The sequence below is a fragment of the Ursus maritimus genome, unplaced genomic scaffold, assembly GCF_017311325.1.
Source record: "Ursus maritimus isolate PB19 unplaced genomic scaffold, ASM1731132v1 scaffold_19, whole genome shotgun sequence".
In the NCBI taxonomy this organism is placed as follows: domain Eukaryota; kingdom Metazoa; phylum Chordata; class Mammalia; order Carnivora; family Ursidae; genus Ursus; species Ursus maritimus.
Window position 1 is genome coordinate 51,935,606 of NW_024424341.1, and position 17,932 is coordinate 51,953,537.

A 17,932-nucleotide genomic window follows, 5' to 3' on the forward strand; every position below is an offset into this window, starting at 1 on the left:
ATGACCACCACTTGCACCACCTGATAATCAGCACATCACCCCATCCCTCCTGGGCCTCCTTTCCCTGGAGGATCATCCCTCCCTCCGCCCCCCCCCCCCCAGCGTCCTCTCCTTCCCTCGGCGGGGAACAGCAACGAATACAGCCCGGGGTTGCCATCTGCCTGGCTTAGCGCCGGTTGTGTACCTCGGCCAAGAGAGCACAGGCGTCTGAACCTCAGTTTCTTTATCTGTAAGACAGAGGCAGAGAGCCGCAGAGGACAATCAATGCGATGATGGCTGTAAAGCGTCTATGGCAAGGGCCAGGGGTCCGGGCTTAGCCCGCGCCCAGTGACCCGGCGGCCTGCGCCCTGGCGAGTCCCCGGCCTCTCTGCACCTGTTCCCTCCTGCGTACCACAGGACGGTACATGACGGTTCCTCTTCGGTCGTGCTGAGGAATAAACGTGTGCGTGCCCATGCACAGCACTAAGAGCACTGCACACAGTTGGCCGCCGTTGCTGTTATTAGTATTGGGTGAGGAGAGTGGCGGGGTGGAGGCGGGGCCGAGCCAGGAAGGCCCAGGAGAATCAGGGGCGCTCCCTCCTCCGCCCTGCAGCGCTTGGGCCTGGGCTCGGCGGGGGGGGAGGGCCAGGGTCCGCAGTCCTCGGAGCCCCCCCGCTGGCGCCCGCACACCTGGGGTGGCAGGGTTTCAGCGCTGGGCGCTGACGTCGGCCTTCAAGGCCCCCTCCCGGGCCGCGGCGGAGGGCGGAGCCGGCAGCCCGCCGCCCCGCCCCCATCCCCGCCCCCGCGCGCTGCGGGCCTGGGGCGCCGAGAGGGGAGCCCAGCGCAGCGCGCAGACCCCGCGCCCCCAGGCCTGGGGTCCCCGGGAGCACGGGGCTCCCTGAGTTGCGTGTCACCTGCGGGCCGCAGAGTCGGGGCGAGTGCCGGTGCAGGGGCCCAGGAGGTCCCGACATATGGCCGTGGGCGGTGAGTGAGGGGCACAGGTGGGCGTCATGGCCCCTCCGCCGGGTCCTAGTGTTGGGGATGGGGAGGCCAACCCTTGGTGAGGAAATCAGCTCCAGCCAGGTTTGGAATGAGGGCGGGAGGCTTGGGAGGCCCCGGGGGGGATCGTGGGGTGGCAATATTTCTTGCGGTTGACTGTGTAATGAGTGTGGTGGGCTGGGGCTGTTATGGGGGAATGGTGCAAAGGTGGATTCTGGTAAAACAGGAGGCGTGGGGGAGCTGGTGGGTGTGCTGGCAATTGTGTAGCTCCGTGGATGTGAGTGGGGTAGGGGAGGGATGTGTGGACCGGGCGTTTGGGGCAGGTGTGCAAGGGAAGCAAGTGATGAGAACAAGAAAGAGTGTCTGGGGTGCATGCATGGGAAGCCTGTGCAGATAGGGGATCTGATGCTGGGGGGATTAGGAGTATGCAAGGGGTCATTTGGGATGAGTGTGTGAGAAGTTTGGGGGCTCCAGAGGGGTATTTAATGGGAACTGATGTTGTTCAGGGCAAGTATGCGAGGAGGTCGGGGCTGGGCTTGCCTGGATGAGTATGTGTGGCAGGAGACTTGGGTATTCAGGGTGCATGTGTAGTTCATGGGGCAAGTAAGGGTGCAAGGCATGGTTTGGAATAAGTGTGCAACAGGTATGTGGTTTTTGCCTGAGGAGACAGAATCCCAGAATTGAATGTCTAGACTCCCTGAAATTCTCTTCCCAACTTGGTCCAGCCTCCTTTATCCTGTGGGCCTCAGTTTCAGTCTCTCTCCGAGTCTGAGGGTCAATGAACTAACTAGTCTCTGCCAGGAATCTCTCCAGAGTCAGGGGTTAGGGGAAAGATGGTGAGACTTCGACAACTTGTCTTTTTTTCTTTCCTCTACCTCCAGGAAACCCCTCCGGGAGCCCCTCCCCAGCCATGGACAGCCCCAGTCTCCGAGAGCTCCAGCAGCCTCTGCTGGCAGGTGTGGGCTGTGGGCCCCCCATCCAGAAGCCTGGGGAACCCCAGCTGGGGCCTCCTTTTCGAGAGACAGCCTTCGCGGAGTCCCTAGGGGGTTGGCAGTTCCTACCACCGCCTCTTCCTTCTGTGAGCGCTCGTCTTGGGGAGCCAGTGCCCCCTGACCTGGAGGTAGGGGCAGCAGGCCTTAGTGGGAGCAGGGGGAGGGAGCTGGAGGCGAACGAACTGGGCTGTGGCCAACCCCGGGTAGGTTGGAGGCTGGGGTATCTACCATCAGCCTGGAGTCTCACTTCCCAAATGTGAGGGGGCTTCCTAGACGTACAGTTGTGGTTTTGCGTGTTCTATGCTTCCTCTGGTTTCTTCATCTTTTTCTCTCTAGATTTGTCACTCATCTTTCTTCCTGCATCTTTGGCTCTGTCTTCCCTCTGATTTCTGGCTCCCCTGTTCTCTGTCTTTCCATCTCTCTCTCTCTCTCTCTCTCTCTCTCTCTCTCTCTGTGTCGGTCCTGGTCTCTTTTTTTCAAATCAGTGTGTTAATTTGTATAATTTCTTATTCCTTGTATACGCTGTGAAGCTTGTCTCGTATTTATTATTTTCAAAAAAGATTTTAAGTAATCTCTGCACCCAGCATGGGGTCTTAAACTCATGACCCCGAGATCAAGAGTTGCACGTTCTACTGACCGAGCCAGCCAAACTCCCCCGCCTCGTTTTTTATTTCTTACATGGTTTTCCAGTTACTATTCCTGCATAAGAAATCCCCCCAAAATTTAGTGGCTTAAAACAGCAACAATCATTATGGCTCATGGTTTCCACAGGTCGGGAATCTGGGAGGGCCCGGGTTGGGTGGTTATCCCTCAGGGTCTTTCATGAGGTTGCGGTCAGCCGGCGTCTGGAGCTGAAACAGGCTGGGGCTGAAGGAGCTGGGGGCTGGGGGGGGTATCTCTCTCTTAACCTAGTCTTGGGGCTTCTGCAGGAGGCTCCCCTTGTGGGCTGGGTTGGGCCTCCTCACAACATGGCAGCCTCCACACACTCCGCGTCCTTCTGTGCCTCTGGCCTCCAGCACGAGAGCTTCGGCAAGGCAGAAACTGCCTCACCTTTTCTGGCTTATGCTCGGAAGCCATGCGGCATTACTTCCACCACATTCTACCAATTATGAGTGAGTCACAGCCTGCCCAGACTCAAGGCGAGGGGACACAGACCTCACCCCTTGGTGGGAAGAGTGTCAGTCACACTCTAAGAGGAGCATGTGGGATGAGAGACGGCTGTGGCCATTTTTGGAAACACGGTCTGCCACAGTGTGGCGGTTAGGGTCACTGGGACATCGTTATGAGTCTGATAATCCCATTCTTTGAAGATTTTGAGGGGAGGGCCTTATTATTTTTGCAGTTTAGGGTTTTTTGTGTGCCTGGTTATCTTTGGACTGTATGCTGGTCATCACAGTTGAAAAACTATTTTTAGGAAAAATTATTTTTGAGGCCTAGACTGAAGGTACGTACCTTTCTCCAGAGAGGATTTGGTTTGCTTCTGCCAGCTGCCCGGGGCCACTACTGGTGGTTAGAGATCACTTTTCATCTAGTTCACGGTTGGATTGAGAGGTTATTTTTCTGGGATTGGTAATTGGCTGCAGGGCAAAAGAGGCCTTCTCTGTTTGTTTGACCTCTCCGCTAACTTGGATTTTAATTGCAGTTTGGACCTTATAAGAATTGCTTGAAATCTTGTGAGCTATTTGATGCAAGATTAAACAAAAATTTTTCTTTAAATCTAGAATTTATAGTTTTTAGCTGGCAGTTTTGTCCTAGTAACTTAGGCTACCAGAGCTGTCTCTCTTGATTTCCAACTTTTTGCCGGTTCCTGTCCCCACTGATGTCTGCCTCCACTTCTAACTCTGAAGTTGTAGTAACCACGGTGAGACCTGTGAAGTCTTCGACACTGAACACAAAACTTTGGGCGTGGATGGCGTTCTTCTTTGGAGAGAGGATACACAGTTTCTCCTCAAGGAGATCCAGGCTGTAGAAAGTTAAGAGCCTATCTCCTGGAACATTTTCCTCTTTTTGGTGTTTCTGGGGAGGCCCTGGTATTGGTCTTTGGGGGTTCTGGGGAAGGTGGGTGGAGAAGCCCACTCAGGCCCTTTCCTACCCACAGGATGCATCATCCAGTGACAGCGACTCAGACTGGGATGGGGGCAGCCTTCTCTCCCCGCTCCTACCCCACGACCACCTCGGCTTGGCTGTCTTCTCCATGCTATGCTGCTTCTGGCCTGTGGGCATCGCTGCCTTCTGCCTGGCCCAGAAGGTCAGTCTGTGGGTGGGGCTGGGAGGGGGCTGGGTATAAGAGAAAAGCACATTCAGAACAGGACAGAGGTGCTATGCGTGGGGGGGGGGAACAAAGGTGGAGAGAAGGATCTGCATAGAAACATGGAAAGGTAAAACGAGTGTTTCAGAGTGAAAGCCCAGAGTGGTGGTCAAATCCTAGGTCTGGCACACTCCGTTAAGATTTTTGGGCAAGCCGCTTAACCTCCCTGTGCCTCATTTTCTTCATCTGTAAAACGGGAATAATTCCAACTTCTGGATCATCGTGAGGCTCAAATGAGTTGGAACAGGGGTTCTATTTTTATTAGCCACCTGGGCTCCCCTGTGCCCAGCTGGGCCCGACCCACAGTAGCTGCTCCCTGTTTTTGGAATCTCTGAATGAGCTCGTGGGTGTGCCGGTGTGGGCGGGTCCAGGGGAAGGGTCTGGGGCTGCGGGCGGCGGGGTGGGATGCGGGATGCCTGAGTCACTGCTGCCCAACGCCTCCACAGACCAACAAGGCTTGGGCCAAGGGGGACGTCCAGGGGGCAGGGGCTGCCTCCCGCCGCGCCTTCCTGCTGGGGGTCCTCGCCGTCGGGCTGGGCGTGTGCACATATGCGGCCGCCCTGGTGACCCTGGCCGCCTACCTGGCCTCCCGAGAGCCGCCCTAGTGGCCCCTGCGGCCCCCACTGTGAATCAGGGGCCGGGAGCCGGGCGCGTCGGCGGGCAACGTGGAGAATCCGGGTGGATGAGGCGGTGGCAGCGGCAAGCCCCTCCTTCCTGGCCGCCGCGGCGTGAGATTAAACTCCAGACACTCCGCAGCCAAACCTCTGTGTGTGTGTATGTATGGGGGGGGGGGGCAAGGGAGGGAGCTCGGGGCGCTGAGACCAGGAAGGGACAGACCAGGGTGACGACAGGCTGTCCCCGGAGACCTTGGAACTGGAGAAGGGGGAATCCGAGGGGCAGAGGGTTCCCAAATTGCAGAATGTTCTCGCAGCACCATGGTCTGTAGAGAATGAGAGCAAGCCGGATTCCAAGGGTTTACTCGTCCTCAGCTGTGCCACCTTGGCCCAAGTGACTTCTCTTTGAGCCCCAGTTTCCCTTCTGCAAAATGGGACCTTCCCCACCCCTGGGAGCTCTGGGGTGGACCCAATGGGTCACACCTGTAAAGGGCAGTATCCCTTTGAGCTCTTCCCACAGCCAAGTGGCAGAAACTGGACTCAGGGGCTCAAATGAAGTGAATGGTTTGGTCTCTCCATCTCTTGGCCCTCCTTTCCTGTTGGCCTCACTCTGTACAGGTTTCTGGGGGGAAAGGTGGCCCCAGGTGCTGAGGCACCCCATGGGAAATCACATGGCCAGAGACCAGGAGGGCTGGAGCCTTAAGGCACTAGGGCGCTAAACCCCCCGCAGTCCCCGACTGCTCCCAAACCACAGGAGTGGTCACGGAGTGGGCCTGAGACATGACCAAGTAACAACGTAACAGGCAGTTTCATTTTCTGTTTAATGCCATTCCAGTGGATCTTACTAGAAAACACTTTTCCATTTGGAGTTCTCCTGAGTCTCACGGAGCAGGATTTCCAGCTGAAGAATTTGATGCTTTTTCTTCTTGGTTACTGGGGACGAAAATGACACAGGCTCCAAGGGGCAATTGTGGGAACTGTGTGAACTAGTTCCAGCATGTGAAGCACGCAGCAGAGGGCCCGGCAGACATATAATTTTCACTGTAAACCCCCAAATGTCCGTGCCCCACAGAATCTGGCGACCATGTGGCCCAGCTGTGGGACAATTACTTCTCGTGGGATGCTGTCATGTTCTTGGCTCCTGCCCACTAAATATGGGGGTGGGGGACCCAGCGGTCAAATGGCAACTAACCCCCCATATTTCCATACACCCTAGGAGGGTGCTACCACCCCGTGAGAAACAGTGGGCCTCGGCCACTTCCGGTCACAGATGGGGAACAGCAGTCGGGACAGCGCTGGTGTATCCCCGGCTTGTCTGAGCAGTGACAGGCTCTGGGGCTGGACTCCTGAGTGGAACCCCTGCTCCATCACGGACTAGCTGGTGACATCTGGCAGCTCCCTGGCTTCTGAGCCTGTTTCTTCAGGTTAAGACCGGAATGCCAAGACCCACAAGGCCTCACCCCTGTGCCCGTTCCCTCCCTGACCCATCTCACTCAGCTCCAGCCAACACCAGAGCCACATGGAAGCCTTGCTGGTCCTCCACCCCCCCGCAGGCCTTCTCCCAGGCCTCCCTTGGATGCACCCCCTGCCCCCGCCAAGTCATCCCTGACTAATGTATTAAATTCGCCCTCCCTAAACCCCTCTTTCCTGCTTTTTGCTTTCTTCAGAGCATTTACCACCCCCTGACAAACACCGATTTTCTTTGCCCCTCACCCCACTACTCCTTGAACCTGGGACTTGGGGGTCATCATTCACCCCGGAGGCGGAGGCTCGCCTCGCAGGGCCTGCACACAGTTGCCCCGCAGGTATCTGTCAGGCTGGCAGGCGGGGAAGGGAGGGGTTGCCCAGGTTGGAAATGCTTTCCTGGGGGGGGCAGGGTGGGCCCGCAAACTCATCCGGGCGCACAGGGACTGAGAGGCGAGGCCGGCTGCTGGTTTATTTTCCACAGAGGTAGAGGGTGGTGGCTGCGGCGGGAGGGGCGCCCTGCCCTGGCTTGTCTCAGCTCTTGGAGTAACGCCTCTGCAGCGATTCCCGGTAGAAGCGGAAGACGTGTTGCGAGGCAGCCTGGGCCGCGGCCAGGCACTGCTGGAGCTGGCGGCGGAGAGAGCTGGTGGGGCCCGGGCCTCCCTGCTCCCACCCCGCCCGGCTGACCCCATGGCTTGCCCCAACCCCGGATGGTTCCCGGGGCCCCCAGACCTCCTGCCTCCCCTGCAGTGGGGCAGGTGGCCAGGGGAGTATCCCAGGGGCCTTTCTTCCCCACTCCGTGGGCTCTTTCTTAGAGGGGGGACACAGAAAAAGGGGAGGGCTTTGGGGGTCTGATTCCAGCAGCTCCAGAAGCGTGGACAGGTGGGATCAGGCATCCTGACCCCTGGAAGAGGTCTCAACCTGGCACAGCCGTGGCATCTGGGACCGCGGACCTTGAGCACCACACATTCCTGGGCTCACAGGATGTCCAGGTCCGAAGTGCCCTCGGAGACCAGAGCGCCGGGACTCCGGGAGTGAGCTGGAGGTGCCTCACCTCACGACGGCAACCTGAGCTATCTCCTCCTCTGCTCTGGGGCTGGGGCTTCCCTTTAAAACCCCCACATGGGTTTCTGTGCCTACTATGTCGGAAGATGCCTTCTACATACAGCAGGGACACAGGGAAGGGGCTCTCCTTCAACCTCACAGAGTCCCAACAAGACCTCATGTCCTGGAGGGAGGGACCTGGCCTTCACCCCATCTCCACACGGGTACCTCAGCATCAGAGTAGAGCCCCTTGGTGGTGGACATCAGCAGCTTCCGTTCCACGCTGTCGAGCGCAAAGGTCAGGATGGCCCGGGCCTCCTAGAGATGAGGGGTAGGACACTTGGACTCTTCCCTCGGGCAGAGTCTCAGCTGGTCCCAAAGAGGGGACCTGCCCCTCTCCCAGCCCATTCCCCCAAGCGTTATCAAGTGTAGGTGTTTTGTCTCCGCACCGCCCCTGCTTCCCTGGGCAATGCTCTTGGCCTTTCCTTCTGTGGAACGCCACCCACATGGTTCCAACAGGGGCTTCTGGGCACAGTATTCCTGCCTGTAGGGGCGGCCGCACAGCCAGTCATCAGCTGGCACCTCTTGGCCCCTCTCTCCCCTTCCCGGCCCTGTCCCACCAGGGCTGGAAGCTGGCAAACTATGTGCCAGACTCCCCAGCCAGTTAGGTGTCCCCGGTAAGCTGGGGGAGAGGCCGAAGGAGGGAGGGCTGCATCCCGTCCTCACTCTTACAGAAACAGGGGCTGTGGCAGGTTCCACAGAGCCGTGGAGGCTGGGGGGGTGGGGGTGGGGGCTCCGGACTCCGGCTGCCAGGGCCAAGCGAGGACGCTTCATGTGCGCCCAGAACCGACAGTCTTCCAACAACTTGCTGGTCTCTGGGTTATCGCCCTTCCTCCTGTTTGCTCCTTCGGCTCCTCCAACACGATCGTGACCCGTTTCCTGCAGTATGTTCCCAGTCTGAAATATGTCAGGTGGGTTCGGCTTTCCTGACAGAACGTGCCCATCACAGTACTGGCCGAGTACCTCAGAATAACCAGAGCCCTGGGCGCTGTGAACTTGGGCTGGTGAGGAAAGCATGGGGTTCTAGGGGCTGGTCACAGGCTCGGGCAAGATGCTGGCTAGAGAATGGAACTGAACAGAACCAACATGCACAAGACAGCAGAGACTGAGAAGCCAGATGAGGAAATCCTTACGGTGTTCGAGACCCTGGCTCTAGCTGGACCACTGTTCTGAGTTTCATGGCGAATGTGTCCCTACATTCCCTTTTAACTTAAGTGGCTCTGAGCTGGGGTTCTAGCACCTGCCCTGATGAACAGACCAGAGCTTGCCCAACTGGGACCAACATAACAGGAGCCCAGTGCTTCGGGGAAGTGAGGCCTCGAGGAGGAGTGTCTACTCGCAGCCGTTCACCACCCCGGCCTTCAAACCTACCTTTTCTTGTTTGGCTGTGGGATCCAGCACGAGGGTCCCGTCGGAGTTCAGAGCACAGGTGACCCCACAGAAGAGGGCCCGCATGGGCACCCCTGCATCCACCAGTGCCATGCAGGCGGCGTTCAGGCAACAGGCTAGGAGCTGGGTGCCACAGGGCAGGGTTAAGAAGCGTTCCCACTACAGGGGTGGCCCGCAGAGCGCGCGCACACCTCCACCCACCCCGCTGGTGCTTGTGGCCGACTTCACTCACCGATCACGGGGAGGCAGTAGGGCATAGCGCTTCTCAGTGGTTCTGGGATTGAGCAGCCTTGGGCTCCTGACCCGCCTCTGCCCCCTCTCAGCTGTGAGAGCTTGAGCACCTGCCTCACTCTCTCTGAGCCTCAATCGGGGGTCATAACGAATCTTGGCATATTTGTCCTGAAGCATGTGCCAAGCACCTTCAGGGAAACTGAGGGCAGGGAGGGGAGAAACCTCCCACAATCACATGGGGTAGGAAGCGGCAGGGCCTGGCCTGAAGCCAGACAGCCGGCCCTGCCTCAGTTTCCTCCAGTCACTGCCCCCAGCCCCATCACGGAGGCTAAGGGTCCAGCTTTAGGGTCAGTCAGTCCCAGCTCTACCACTGCCCCTCCATGACCTCCCCTCTGGCCTTCAGTCTCCCGCTCCCTGAAGCCTTCCAGAGATGCCCATTTCTGGTCCTCGGCCCCAACCTCTCACGGAACCACAGGGATCTTTCTAGGCCGGGCTGTTGACCGGACTCCCCTCGCATTGCTCCCGGTCAGAGTGGAGGTCAATGGCACAGGCTTTGCAGGCAGTCAGGCCTGGGCTGGAGTTCTGCCAATGCTGCCTTCCAGCTGTATGACCCTGGGCAAGCGATGTCCCCTCTTGGGGCCTGCTTCTCACCTCAAACATGGGAACGTAACACCCATCTGCCAGGGGCCTTGGGCTCTGAGAGCAGGTGGCTTGGGCTCAAATCCCAGCTCTGCCAATGACTAGTTAGGAATTGACCTTGCTGTGCCTTAGTTTCCCCATTTGGAACACAGGGATTATAGTGGCACCTATCTGTTGTGCGGTGAGAATTAAGTGAGTTAATACGTGTCAGGCACTCAGGACAGCGCCCGAGGCGCAGTAAGCGCTCAAGCTGCGTTGGCTGTTCTTCAACAAGCACGTGCCTGTCAAGTGTTTGGAGGCCTTCTGGCTAACAGAAGAAGGCAGGCAATCAGGGAGCTTCTGGAAGACTTCCTGGAGGTGGCAGCCCAGGGGAAAGGATACAGAGCCAGCATCACTGATGACCTGCAGCACCACAGTGATGGACGTGCGGGGGTGCAGCGTTCCCAATACCACAGCTTCACAGGTGTTCCTGATCAGCCGCTCCCGGCTCTTCTCCGCGACGCCTGGGGAAATCAGGGGTGGGGTGGGGTGGGGTGGTCAGGCTCTTCCCTTCCACCTGGCTCACCTTCCTCCATATGCCCCACCCAGGCCCTCTGGAAAGGGCCTGCCGTCTCCGCCAGGGTTGGCACAGGACCCTGCATGGATGACAGAGGATGCCCAGTGGGCAGGAGGCAGGGCCTGACCGATACCGACTTCACCCCTGCCCCCTCCGGCATCCAGCAAAGGAGCCTCTTGGGGGAGGAAAACCCCAGAGTGCCCTTGTTCCCTGCTGCTGCCCACTCCCATCCCCGTGAACCCAGCCCCAGGGGGTGAGTAAACGGGTGGAAGAACAGGTTAGTGGAAAGAAAGGGAGATGGAGCCAGGAAAGAGGAGTGAGGGAGGACAGAGTAAGGTGAGGGAGAGACGCCAAGAGCTGGGGGGGCGGGGGGGAGGAGACACTGGGGACAACAGTGAGGAAGAAGCTGGAGATCCTGCTGGGCCCAGGTACCAGGCAGCCCGATCTTCGGCCTCAGGATCACCTCCAGGGTGGCCTTGTTGAAGATCTCCTTGCTGACCTTCACCTCGGCTGGCCCGTACACGCCCGCCAGGACCGACGTATCCCCTGGGGAGACAGCAGGGGAGGCCTCACGCACCTCTTGCTTTCGGGGGGGGGGGCAGTGCAGCGCCCTGAAGAGTGTGGGAACCGAGCCGGCGGCCAGGCTTCCCCCCGTCACCCCCAGTCCAGCGCACCAATTTGCTGGCGGCGCTTCTCTGGGCATTTGCTTCCCTCCCGTCTGTCTATGCTTCCGCATCTGTGAAATGGGATGATAATGGCACCTCCCTCATCGTGTCGTGAGGATTAGGTGAGGCAGTCCACATAAGACACTGCGGACGCTGCCTGGCCTGTGCCGAGCACATGACTGACTTTAGCTATTGCTGTTCTGAACAGAAAGTTCTTCCTGAGAGCTAACCTTCCTCCCCCTTACTCCAGCTGCATCTCAACTCCTTCCAAAGCTTCCTCCAACCTGGCTCTCTTCCCTCAGGCTCACGTCCCCCAACTCTGCAGTAGTCAGGACCCCTGAGATAGGGAGAAATACCTCAGAGTGGTCCTGAGTGGGCATGAACGGGGGCTGGCGGGGGGTAAGATCTGGGAAGTCAAAGCCGGACTTCTGGGGCACCTGGGTGGCTCAGTCGGTTAAGCATCTGCCTTTGGCTCAGGTCATGATCCGGGGGTCCTGGGATTGAGCCCCGCATTGGGCTCCTTGCTCAGCGGGGAGTCTGCTTCTCCCTCTCCCTCTGCCTGCTGCTCCCCCCGCTTGTGCTCTCTTTCTGTGTGTCAAATAAATAAAATCTTAAAAAAAAGAAAAAAAAGCGGCAGCCAGTCTTCTAGTCCTCTCTGCCTCGCACTGGCTCTGTAACCTTGGCTGATTGTGCTACTTCTCCAGGCCTCAGTTTTACCATCTGCAAAATGAAGAGACTGGACTACACCAGTGGCTTCCAAACTTTTCTCACCACAACTCCCAGTAAAAAAATATATGTCCTGGGCGCCACTTCAAACTCATGCAAATGTCTGTGTGTGTAAACAGAACAAAGGGCCTCACAAAACAACTCTTACCATCGCTGCTTTGACATACTCTGATACTCTCTACTCTATTCCGGTTAATTTGCTTTTACTTATTTACTTCTCAGATTTTATTTTATTTTTTTTTTAAGATTTTATTTATTTATTTGACAGAGAGAGACAGCCAGCGAGAGAGGGAACACAAGCAGGGGGAGTGGGAGAGGAAGAAGCAGGCTTCCAGCGGAGGAGCCTGACGTGGGGCTCGATCCCAGAACGCCGGGATCATGCCCTGAGCCGAAGGCAGATGCTTAATGACTGAGCCACCCAGGCACCCCATACTTCTCAGATTTTATTTTATTTTTTAAAGATTTTATTTATTTATTTGACAGAGATAGAGACAGCCAGCGAGAGAGGAAACACAAGCAGGGGGAGTGGGAGAGGAAGAAGCAGGCTCATAGCAGGGGAGCATGATGTGGGGCTCGATCCCACAACGCCGGGATCACGCCCTGAGCCGAAGGCAGACGCTCAACCGCTGTGCCACCCAGGCGCCCCTCAGATTTTATTTTTAAGTGACCTCCACACCCCACACGGCACTCGAACTCACCACCCTGGAATCAAGAGTCACATGCTCCTTGGATGGAGCCAGCCCGACGCCCCTACTCTATTCCATTAAAAAAACCAGAAAAACCACTACGGAACACAGCAGTGGTTCTCAGCCCTGCCTGCACACTGGAATCACCGGGCAGCTTGAGAAGATCCTGACGCCCAGCCCCCTCCCCCATAGATCCCAACTCAGCCGCGGCACTGGCAGCACCCCAGCTCCACGGGTCACTCCAAGATGCAGCTGGGCCCGCAATCTGCACTGGGAGACACAGAGCCGGGGCACAGCGTCAAAACACCGGGCTGGGCTGCACACAGAATCTCCGCGGTGGTTACAAATGGACTGGGGCCAGCCTTGGCAGGTGCGCGGTGGATCCTGGGACCCTGCCTTTTCAAAAACCCCATCAGAGATGCCGAGGCCAGAAGCGGGGGTGGGGTGGGGGTGGGGAATGACAACACACTTTCCGGGGTCTGCACGGGGTCCTGGGGCTTGGGAGTTTTAGAACAGGGGAGGGGCTACCCTCTTCGATATTTCTGACGTCGAAGAAACTCCAGGCATGCGAATCATGCAGAAGAGTGAAGTCTCGGGGAGGGCCTGGGAAGCTCCTGCATTGGGGAGCAAGAGCCACAGCAGAACTGAGGGGTCGTCTCGGCTCCTGGAGAATCCACCCTCCGAGGGGAACTTAACCACACTGACAGGACGAGGTCCACAGGGCGGTCTTCATTCTTGTTACTCCGGATGAGCCGCCTGTGGTCCCCATGAACCGAGGGAGACCCTCCCTGTCACCTTCTCAGGGACGTGGCTTCCGCGAATTCTCTCCTCTCTGGACCCACATCCATCTTCAACTCCTGCCCCACATTTCTGATCCCCATACAGCAAAGCTCCCAAAGACATGTCTCTAACTTGCTACCTTCTTCTCCGCCCCGACCCCACCGCTCACCGGAGCAGCTCTTGCCAGTGTCATGATGACATTCGCCTAGACTGTCCAGCCACAGGTCTGGAGGACGGATGCGGCTGGTGGGCCCTTCCATCTCCAACACTTCTCCGGGCCCCAGGTCAGTGGCCTCTCTTTGTTTTCCTCCTACCTTCCCGGCTGCTCTTCTCTCTTGTCCTAGCTCCTCACAGGTTAGAGGACCCAGGGTTGAGTCCTGCGACCTCTTCTCTTTTCCATCTACCCTCGTTTTCTTGATTTCATCCAATCAATAGCTTGAAATACCATCTATAGCCAGAGGATTCCAAATTATATGCCCGGATGGGGTCTCTCTTCTGAACTGCAGACTCGTATGTCCTACTGCCCTGTCCGTATGGTTGCTGTGATGCCTACCAGGCCCTGCAACCTAATGTTCCAAACTGAACTCCTCAGCTTCTCCGGTAACACCTCAGTGTTACCCCTCTCCTTCTCACACCCTAACACTGAGCCATGTGCAGATTTTGTCAGTTTTACTTTCAATATACACCCCGAATCTCACCATCTCCACTGCTTCTACTCTGGTCTGAGCTACCACCTTCTCCCCACAACTCTAAATCAACGCCACAGCCAGAGAAAGTCTGTTAAAATACATTCAGATCATGTCACCGCTCTGAGCAAAACTTGGGAGCATTGGCCCCCAGCTCATTCACTAGGCCTCAAATGGCAGGCCATCCTTCTTAGCGCTCTCCAGCATCCTCACTGCTCCAGCCACACTGTCTCCAGACTATTCCTCCAGACTATTCCTCAAACATACCAGGCAAGCCCTTGCCTCAGGGCCTTCGCCCCTCCTGTTCTCCACCCCAGGTATGGTTTTTCCTCCTGGTATCCTCGGGGTCTGCCCCCCTACCTTAGCTCTTTATTCAAATGTTACCATCTCATCAAGGCCTTTCCTGACCATCCTGTTAAGATAGCAACCCTCTCTGGCACACCCTATTCCCCTTCCCTACTGTATTTTTCTCCACAGCATTTTCCTATATGTTTTATTTAGTTATCCTTGGTCTGTCTCCCCGACTAGAATGTAAAGTGTTAGGTCAGGGATTTAAAATACTTTTTTATCAACACATTGCCAGTGCCCAGAACAGTGCTTAGCACAAATACATGTGTTCAATGAAGGAACGAATGAAAACAGGTTTTGCACCTGGGTAGAAGATAATGACCCTAGTGAGGAGACTGAAGCATTTATGGGGGTGATACTCAGGCCTATCTCCAGAGGAATATTTACCTGGGTCAAGGAGTTGAGTCTAGTTTGGGATGCATTTGGCTAGGGGAAGGGGGTATTTACCCAATAGGTAAGACCTGCCCCAAACTTAGGGAGAGTCTCATATGGGGAGATGGGTATCACAGTCAAAGGGATATTTACCCCAGTGGTGGGGAGGAAGGGGGACATCACTGTCAATCTGAAGAGTATTTACTTGGGTAAAAGACATACCACAGTGTAATGAGGCCAGTAGTGGGTTCTGCCAGTCTACGGGTATTTATGCATATAAATCAGGTCAGGTTTGCCTCAGCCTGGCGTGTACTGACCCGGGGTGTGCGTGGGGGAGGCGGGAGACAAATCTAGTCAAGAGAGATATTTACTTTGGTGAGAAGCTTTTCTCTGTTCTGGAGTATTTGGTCTTATGAGGAGGTCTAACCCTCTCTCACCTGAGTATTAGCCAGGGGGTGGCGATACCGTCTCCCTTGTAGCCGGGAGGGAAAGATACATTATTCTGGCACGTCCAGTAGTACCCACCCGGGCAAGAAGAACTGCAGCAGGCCAGGAGGGTTATTTATCTGCAACTGGCACTCCTTTGCATAGTACACTGTAACCTCCTTCTAAAACAAATACAACGTGGCGAACATGGCCAGGGCAGTATTTACGTAGGTTGAGTTCTTACCTTGCAGGAAAGAGGCAGAGCCATCAGGCCGGGACAGCAGGTTCTGTTCACAAGCAAAGTGCCGGAGGCTGCAGGCCGGACCCCGTGGGCCGGACTCTGTTCCGGACTCAGAGCGGATCTTGGCGTCAGCCTGCATCGCCCCTTCCATCGCCCCAGAGCCCACGTGCAACCGGGGACTCTAGCTTCCGCCCTAAAGCGCGCGCTTGCGTACAAGCTGCTAGTGCAGTGCGCACGCGCCGCTCCGGGGCGCCAGGACCCGCGCCCGCACGTGGCTCCGCGTTTACTAACAATCTGGCCCCTCCCACTCCCGCCTCGCAAGTCCAGGAATGCCATTGGAGAGTAGAGAAGAGGGGGCGGGCCTTGGCATGGGCTCGTCCTGCCCGAGGCCCCCGGGCCCTAAAGCCCTGAGGCTCCGGTTAGGTTGTCCTCTTCTTTGCCTGTTACAGAAACAGGTAAGATGAAGTGATCAGAATGATTTTGGCTAGCTAGATTGTTTGATCCACCCATACCCGTGCCCTAGAGACCTCAGGATTGGTAGCTCGTGGTTTCTGGAAGGGCGGTGCTAGCATTTGAATCAGGTTCGTAAAGGGTCAGCCCCCAGTCTAGCTGGGGGAGGGGCGGAGTGCTGAGGGGTTGGTAGCCAAGATGGCGGTGGCGGCTGCAGCAGCGAGGGTCTGGGGCTCGAGTCGAGGCTTGGACCGGGCTGGCCTCCTGCTCCTGCGGCGGCCTGGGGCTCGGGGGCTGGCTAGATCTGTGAGTACCTGGGGAGTTTTCCCCGAGGGAGAGTAGGGATGTCAAGCCGTCTTCCGTTGTGGAATCTGTGCAGGGAGTGAAGGAAGGGCTGTCACAGAAGGGACAGGGACTGGGAGAACTAATCGGAAGGGACACTCGGGAAGAACTTCCACTTCCTCAGGAGAAGAAAAGTGAAGCAGCTCCTTTGTGGGCCCCGAGGGAGGGAGACAACTTGGAGAGGGAGGAGATTCCTCTTTAGTTGCCACTCATGCCCACGGGAGGCCGCGTGGAGGGACAAGGGAGGAAGGCGAGACATTTCCTCGCAGGCGTTGGAGAGTGAAACTGCCAAGGGAGAGACTTTCTTCTTGGTAAAGAACTCCTCTCCCCCTTCAAAAAGGAGAAAAGAGAGATCGGGTTCTCCGACGAGGGCTTTTAAAGTGCCTGCATTTCTTTGTTCCTTTACTAGTTCTGATTTCAAAATGAATTATGTAAAAAGTCGAATGCCAGAACAGGAACCTTGTCTGTTTTGGTCGCTCAATAGAGGAGATAATCCGTGAAATTTTGTTGGGGAAAAGAGGAGGGAGAGAGGTCCAGACAGGCCACCACCTTGCCCACATTTCTGAGTAACACTTAAGAAATGCCTAATTATTTTTTTTTAAAGATTTTATTTATTTATTTATTTATTTATTTATTTGAGAGCGAGAGAGAGAGAGGGAGTGAGAGAGAGCATGAGCAGGGTGAGGGGCAGAGGGAGAAGTGGGGCTCGATGCGATCCCGAGACTTCGGTATCATGACCTGAGCTGAAGGCAGATGCTTAATCGGAGGCAGGTGCTTAACCGACTGAGCCACCCAGGTGCCCCCAATAAATTCTTTTTTTTTTTTTTAGATTGATTGATTTATTTGAGAGAGAGAGAGCAAGAGCAGAGGGAGAGGGAGAAGCAGGCTCCCCGCTCCTCCGGGGCTCGATCCCAGGACCCCCGGACCATGACCCCAGCTGAAGGGAGACGCCCAACCAACTGAGTCACCAGGCGCCCCGAAATGCTTAATTCTTATCAAAACGGTCAGAATCCCCTTGGGTTGTTGCCGCTAACAGCAAGTTCACACAGAAGTCTAGCTGGCAGTTTGATTAGAGGGAGAGAGAGGCATTGAGCTGTGGAAGAGCCATGAATTGAAATTTCACAGATCATAGAGCAGTGTTTCGGAAGGTGAGTTCATATCCCTAATCTGGTGCTTTTCAGGTGTGTGGCCTGGGGCAAAGGACTGCTCCTCTGGATCTCTACAGAGGGGTGCATTTCCCTCTTTCTAAAATGCTAACTGATCACCTTGTAGTAAAAGTCAAAAATGTAAAGTGCTGAGAACTGGACCTGGTATTTGATAAGGACAGTAGGAATGTTGGTCACTGTTGAAAGTGAGGGTGGAGGGAAGGGACAGAAACTGACCTTGGAGATCAGGAGAAGAAAGAAGTTGACCTTGGCAGGACCTGCATTGGTGAGGGCCCTTGGAGGGAAAACGGTCCAGATCTTGTGAGGTTGGGTCTGACCCTCTGATCCCTAATCCATTAGGAAAGGAAGGTAGAATCTATGGGAAGACATTCTAGATAGGGACAGAAGCGGGGGAGGAGGGTGAAGAGGATGGGCCAGGTGAGAGGGGAGGGGACATAGATAGGAAAAGGAGTCGCTTAAAGCAGGTACTTGTGAAAGGGTTGCTGGAGCAGGGTGGAGGTGGGGCACTTTCCTGCCTTTGGGCTGTTCTTTGTCGCTTTTTTTTTTTCTTTTTTTGGAGCAATCAGATCAGATCCTGCTTAGCTGATCCCAGTCCCAAGAGTCCATTGGCTGCGCCTGTGGGGCGGGAGGCGGGCCGGACTGGGGCAGAAAGTAGGGAAAGGTCATTTATGGCTGATTAAGTCTGCTTCCTTCCAGGGTCAGTCTCCCTGCTGTTTTTCCCTCTTGACTCCCCCCCTTCATTTTTTGGTGGGTGATGGGACGGGGGGGG

General features: G+C 56.3%; 3 protein-coding genes across 6 annotated transcripts in view; 2 read left to right on the forward strand and 1 right to left on the reverse strand.

The window, feature by feature from the left end:
- The first annotated feature begins 771 nt into the window (after nt 1-771).
- Nucleotides 772-6,246, forward strand: TMEM91 (transmembrane protein 91). 2 transcript variants are annotated; one of them, XM_040634024.1, is made up of 4 exons: nt 772-963; nt 1,860-2,098; nt 4,069-4,218; nt 4,725-5,042. In XM_040634024.1, exons 1-4 carry the CDS (start codon nt 951-953, stop codon nt 4,881-4,883), a joined length of 561 nt encoding a protein of 186 aa, XP_040489958.1. In that variant the 5' UTR covers nt 772-950; the 3' UTR covers nt 4,884-5,042. The 2 variants fall into 2 exon arrangements, with proteins under 2 accessions (XP_040489958.1, XP_008704865.1); XM_008706643.2 differs by lacking the exon at nt 4,725-5,042 and adding an exon at nt 6,109-6,246 and having other exon boundaries at nt 778-963.
- Nucleotides 6,247-6,803: 557 nt separating this feature from the next.
- EXOSC5 (exosome component 5) lies at nt 6,804-15,429 on the reverse strand. Its single transcript, XM_040634023.1, has 6 exons — nt 15,209-15,429; nt 10,708-10,821; nt 10,101-10,222; nt 8,832-8,972; nt 7,629-7,718; nt 6,804-6,983 (listed from the first exon to the last, which is right to left on the reverse strand). Exons 1-6 carry the CDS (start codon nt 15,354-15,356, stop codon nt 6,891-6,893), a joined length of 708 nt encoding a protein of 235 aa, XP_040489957.1. The 5' UTR covers nt 15,357-15,429; the 3' UTR covers nt 6,804-6,890.
- Nucleotides 15,430-15,551: 122 nt separating this feature from the next.
- BCKDHA (branched chain keto acid dehydrogenase E1 subunit alpha) overlaps nt 15,552-17,932 on the forward strand; it is a 19,994-nt gene continuing 17,613 nt past the window's right edge. Inside the window, exon 1 of one of the 3 annotated variants that reach the window (XM_040634025.1) lies at nt 15,552-15,660. In XM_040634025.1, coding sequence (XP_040489959.1) covers nt 15,574-15,660 — 87 coding nt within the window. In that variant the 5' untranslated portion in view covers nt 15,552-15,573. Of the gene's footprint in view, nt 15,661-15,804; nt 15,962-16,933; nt 17,146-17,932 lie in introns of those variants that run through there. The other 2 variants (XM_008706641.2, XM_040634026.1) reach the window with 2 other exon arrangements.

Excerpts from the sequence above, each read along its gene's own strand:
- TMEM91 (XM_040634024.1), top strand. Across the intron at positions 2,099-4,068 it reads CAGTGCCCCCTGACCTGGAG|GATGCATCATCCAGTGACAG; the intron begins GTAGGGGCAGCA and ends TCCTACCCACAG. Across the intron at positions 4,219-4,724 it reads CCTTCTGCCTGGCCCAGAAG|ACCAACAAGGCTTGGGCCAA; the intron begins GTCAGTCTGTGG and ends ACGCCTCCACAG.
- EXOSC5 (XM_040634023.1), bottom strand. The coding sequence starts at position 15,356 with ATGGAAGGGGCGATGCAGGCTGACGCCAAGATCCGCTCTGAGTCCGGA. Across the intron at positions 7,719-8,831 it reads CCACAGCCAAACAAGAAAAG|GAGGCCCGGGCCATCCTGAC; the intron begins GTAGGTTTGAAG and ends CCTCATCTCTAG. Across the intron at positions 6,984-7,628 it reads GGCTCTACTCTGATGCTGAG|CTCCAGCAGTGCCTGGCCGC; the intron begins GTACCCGTGTGG and ends CTCCGCCGCCAG.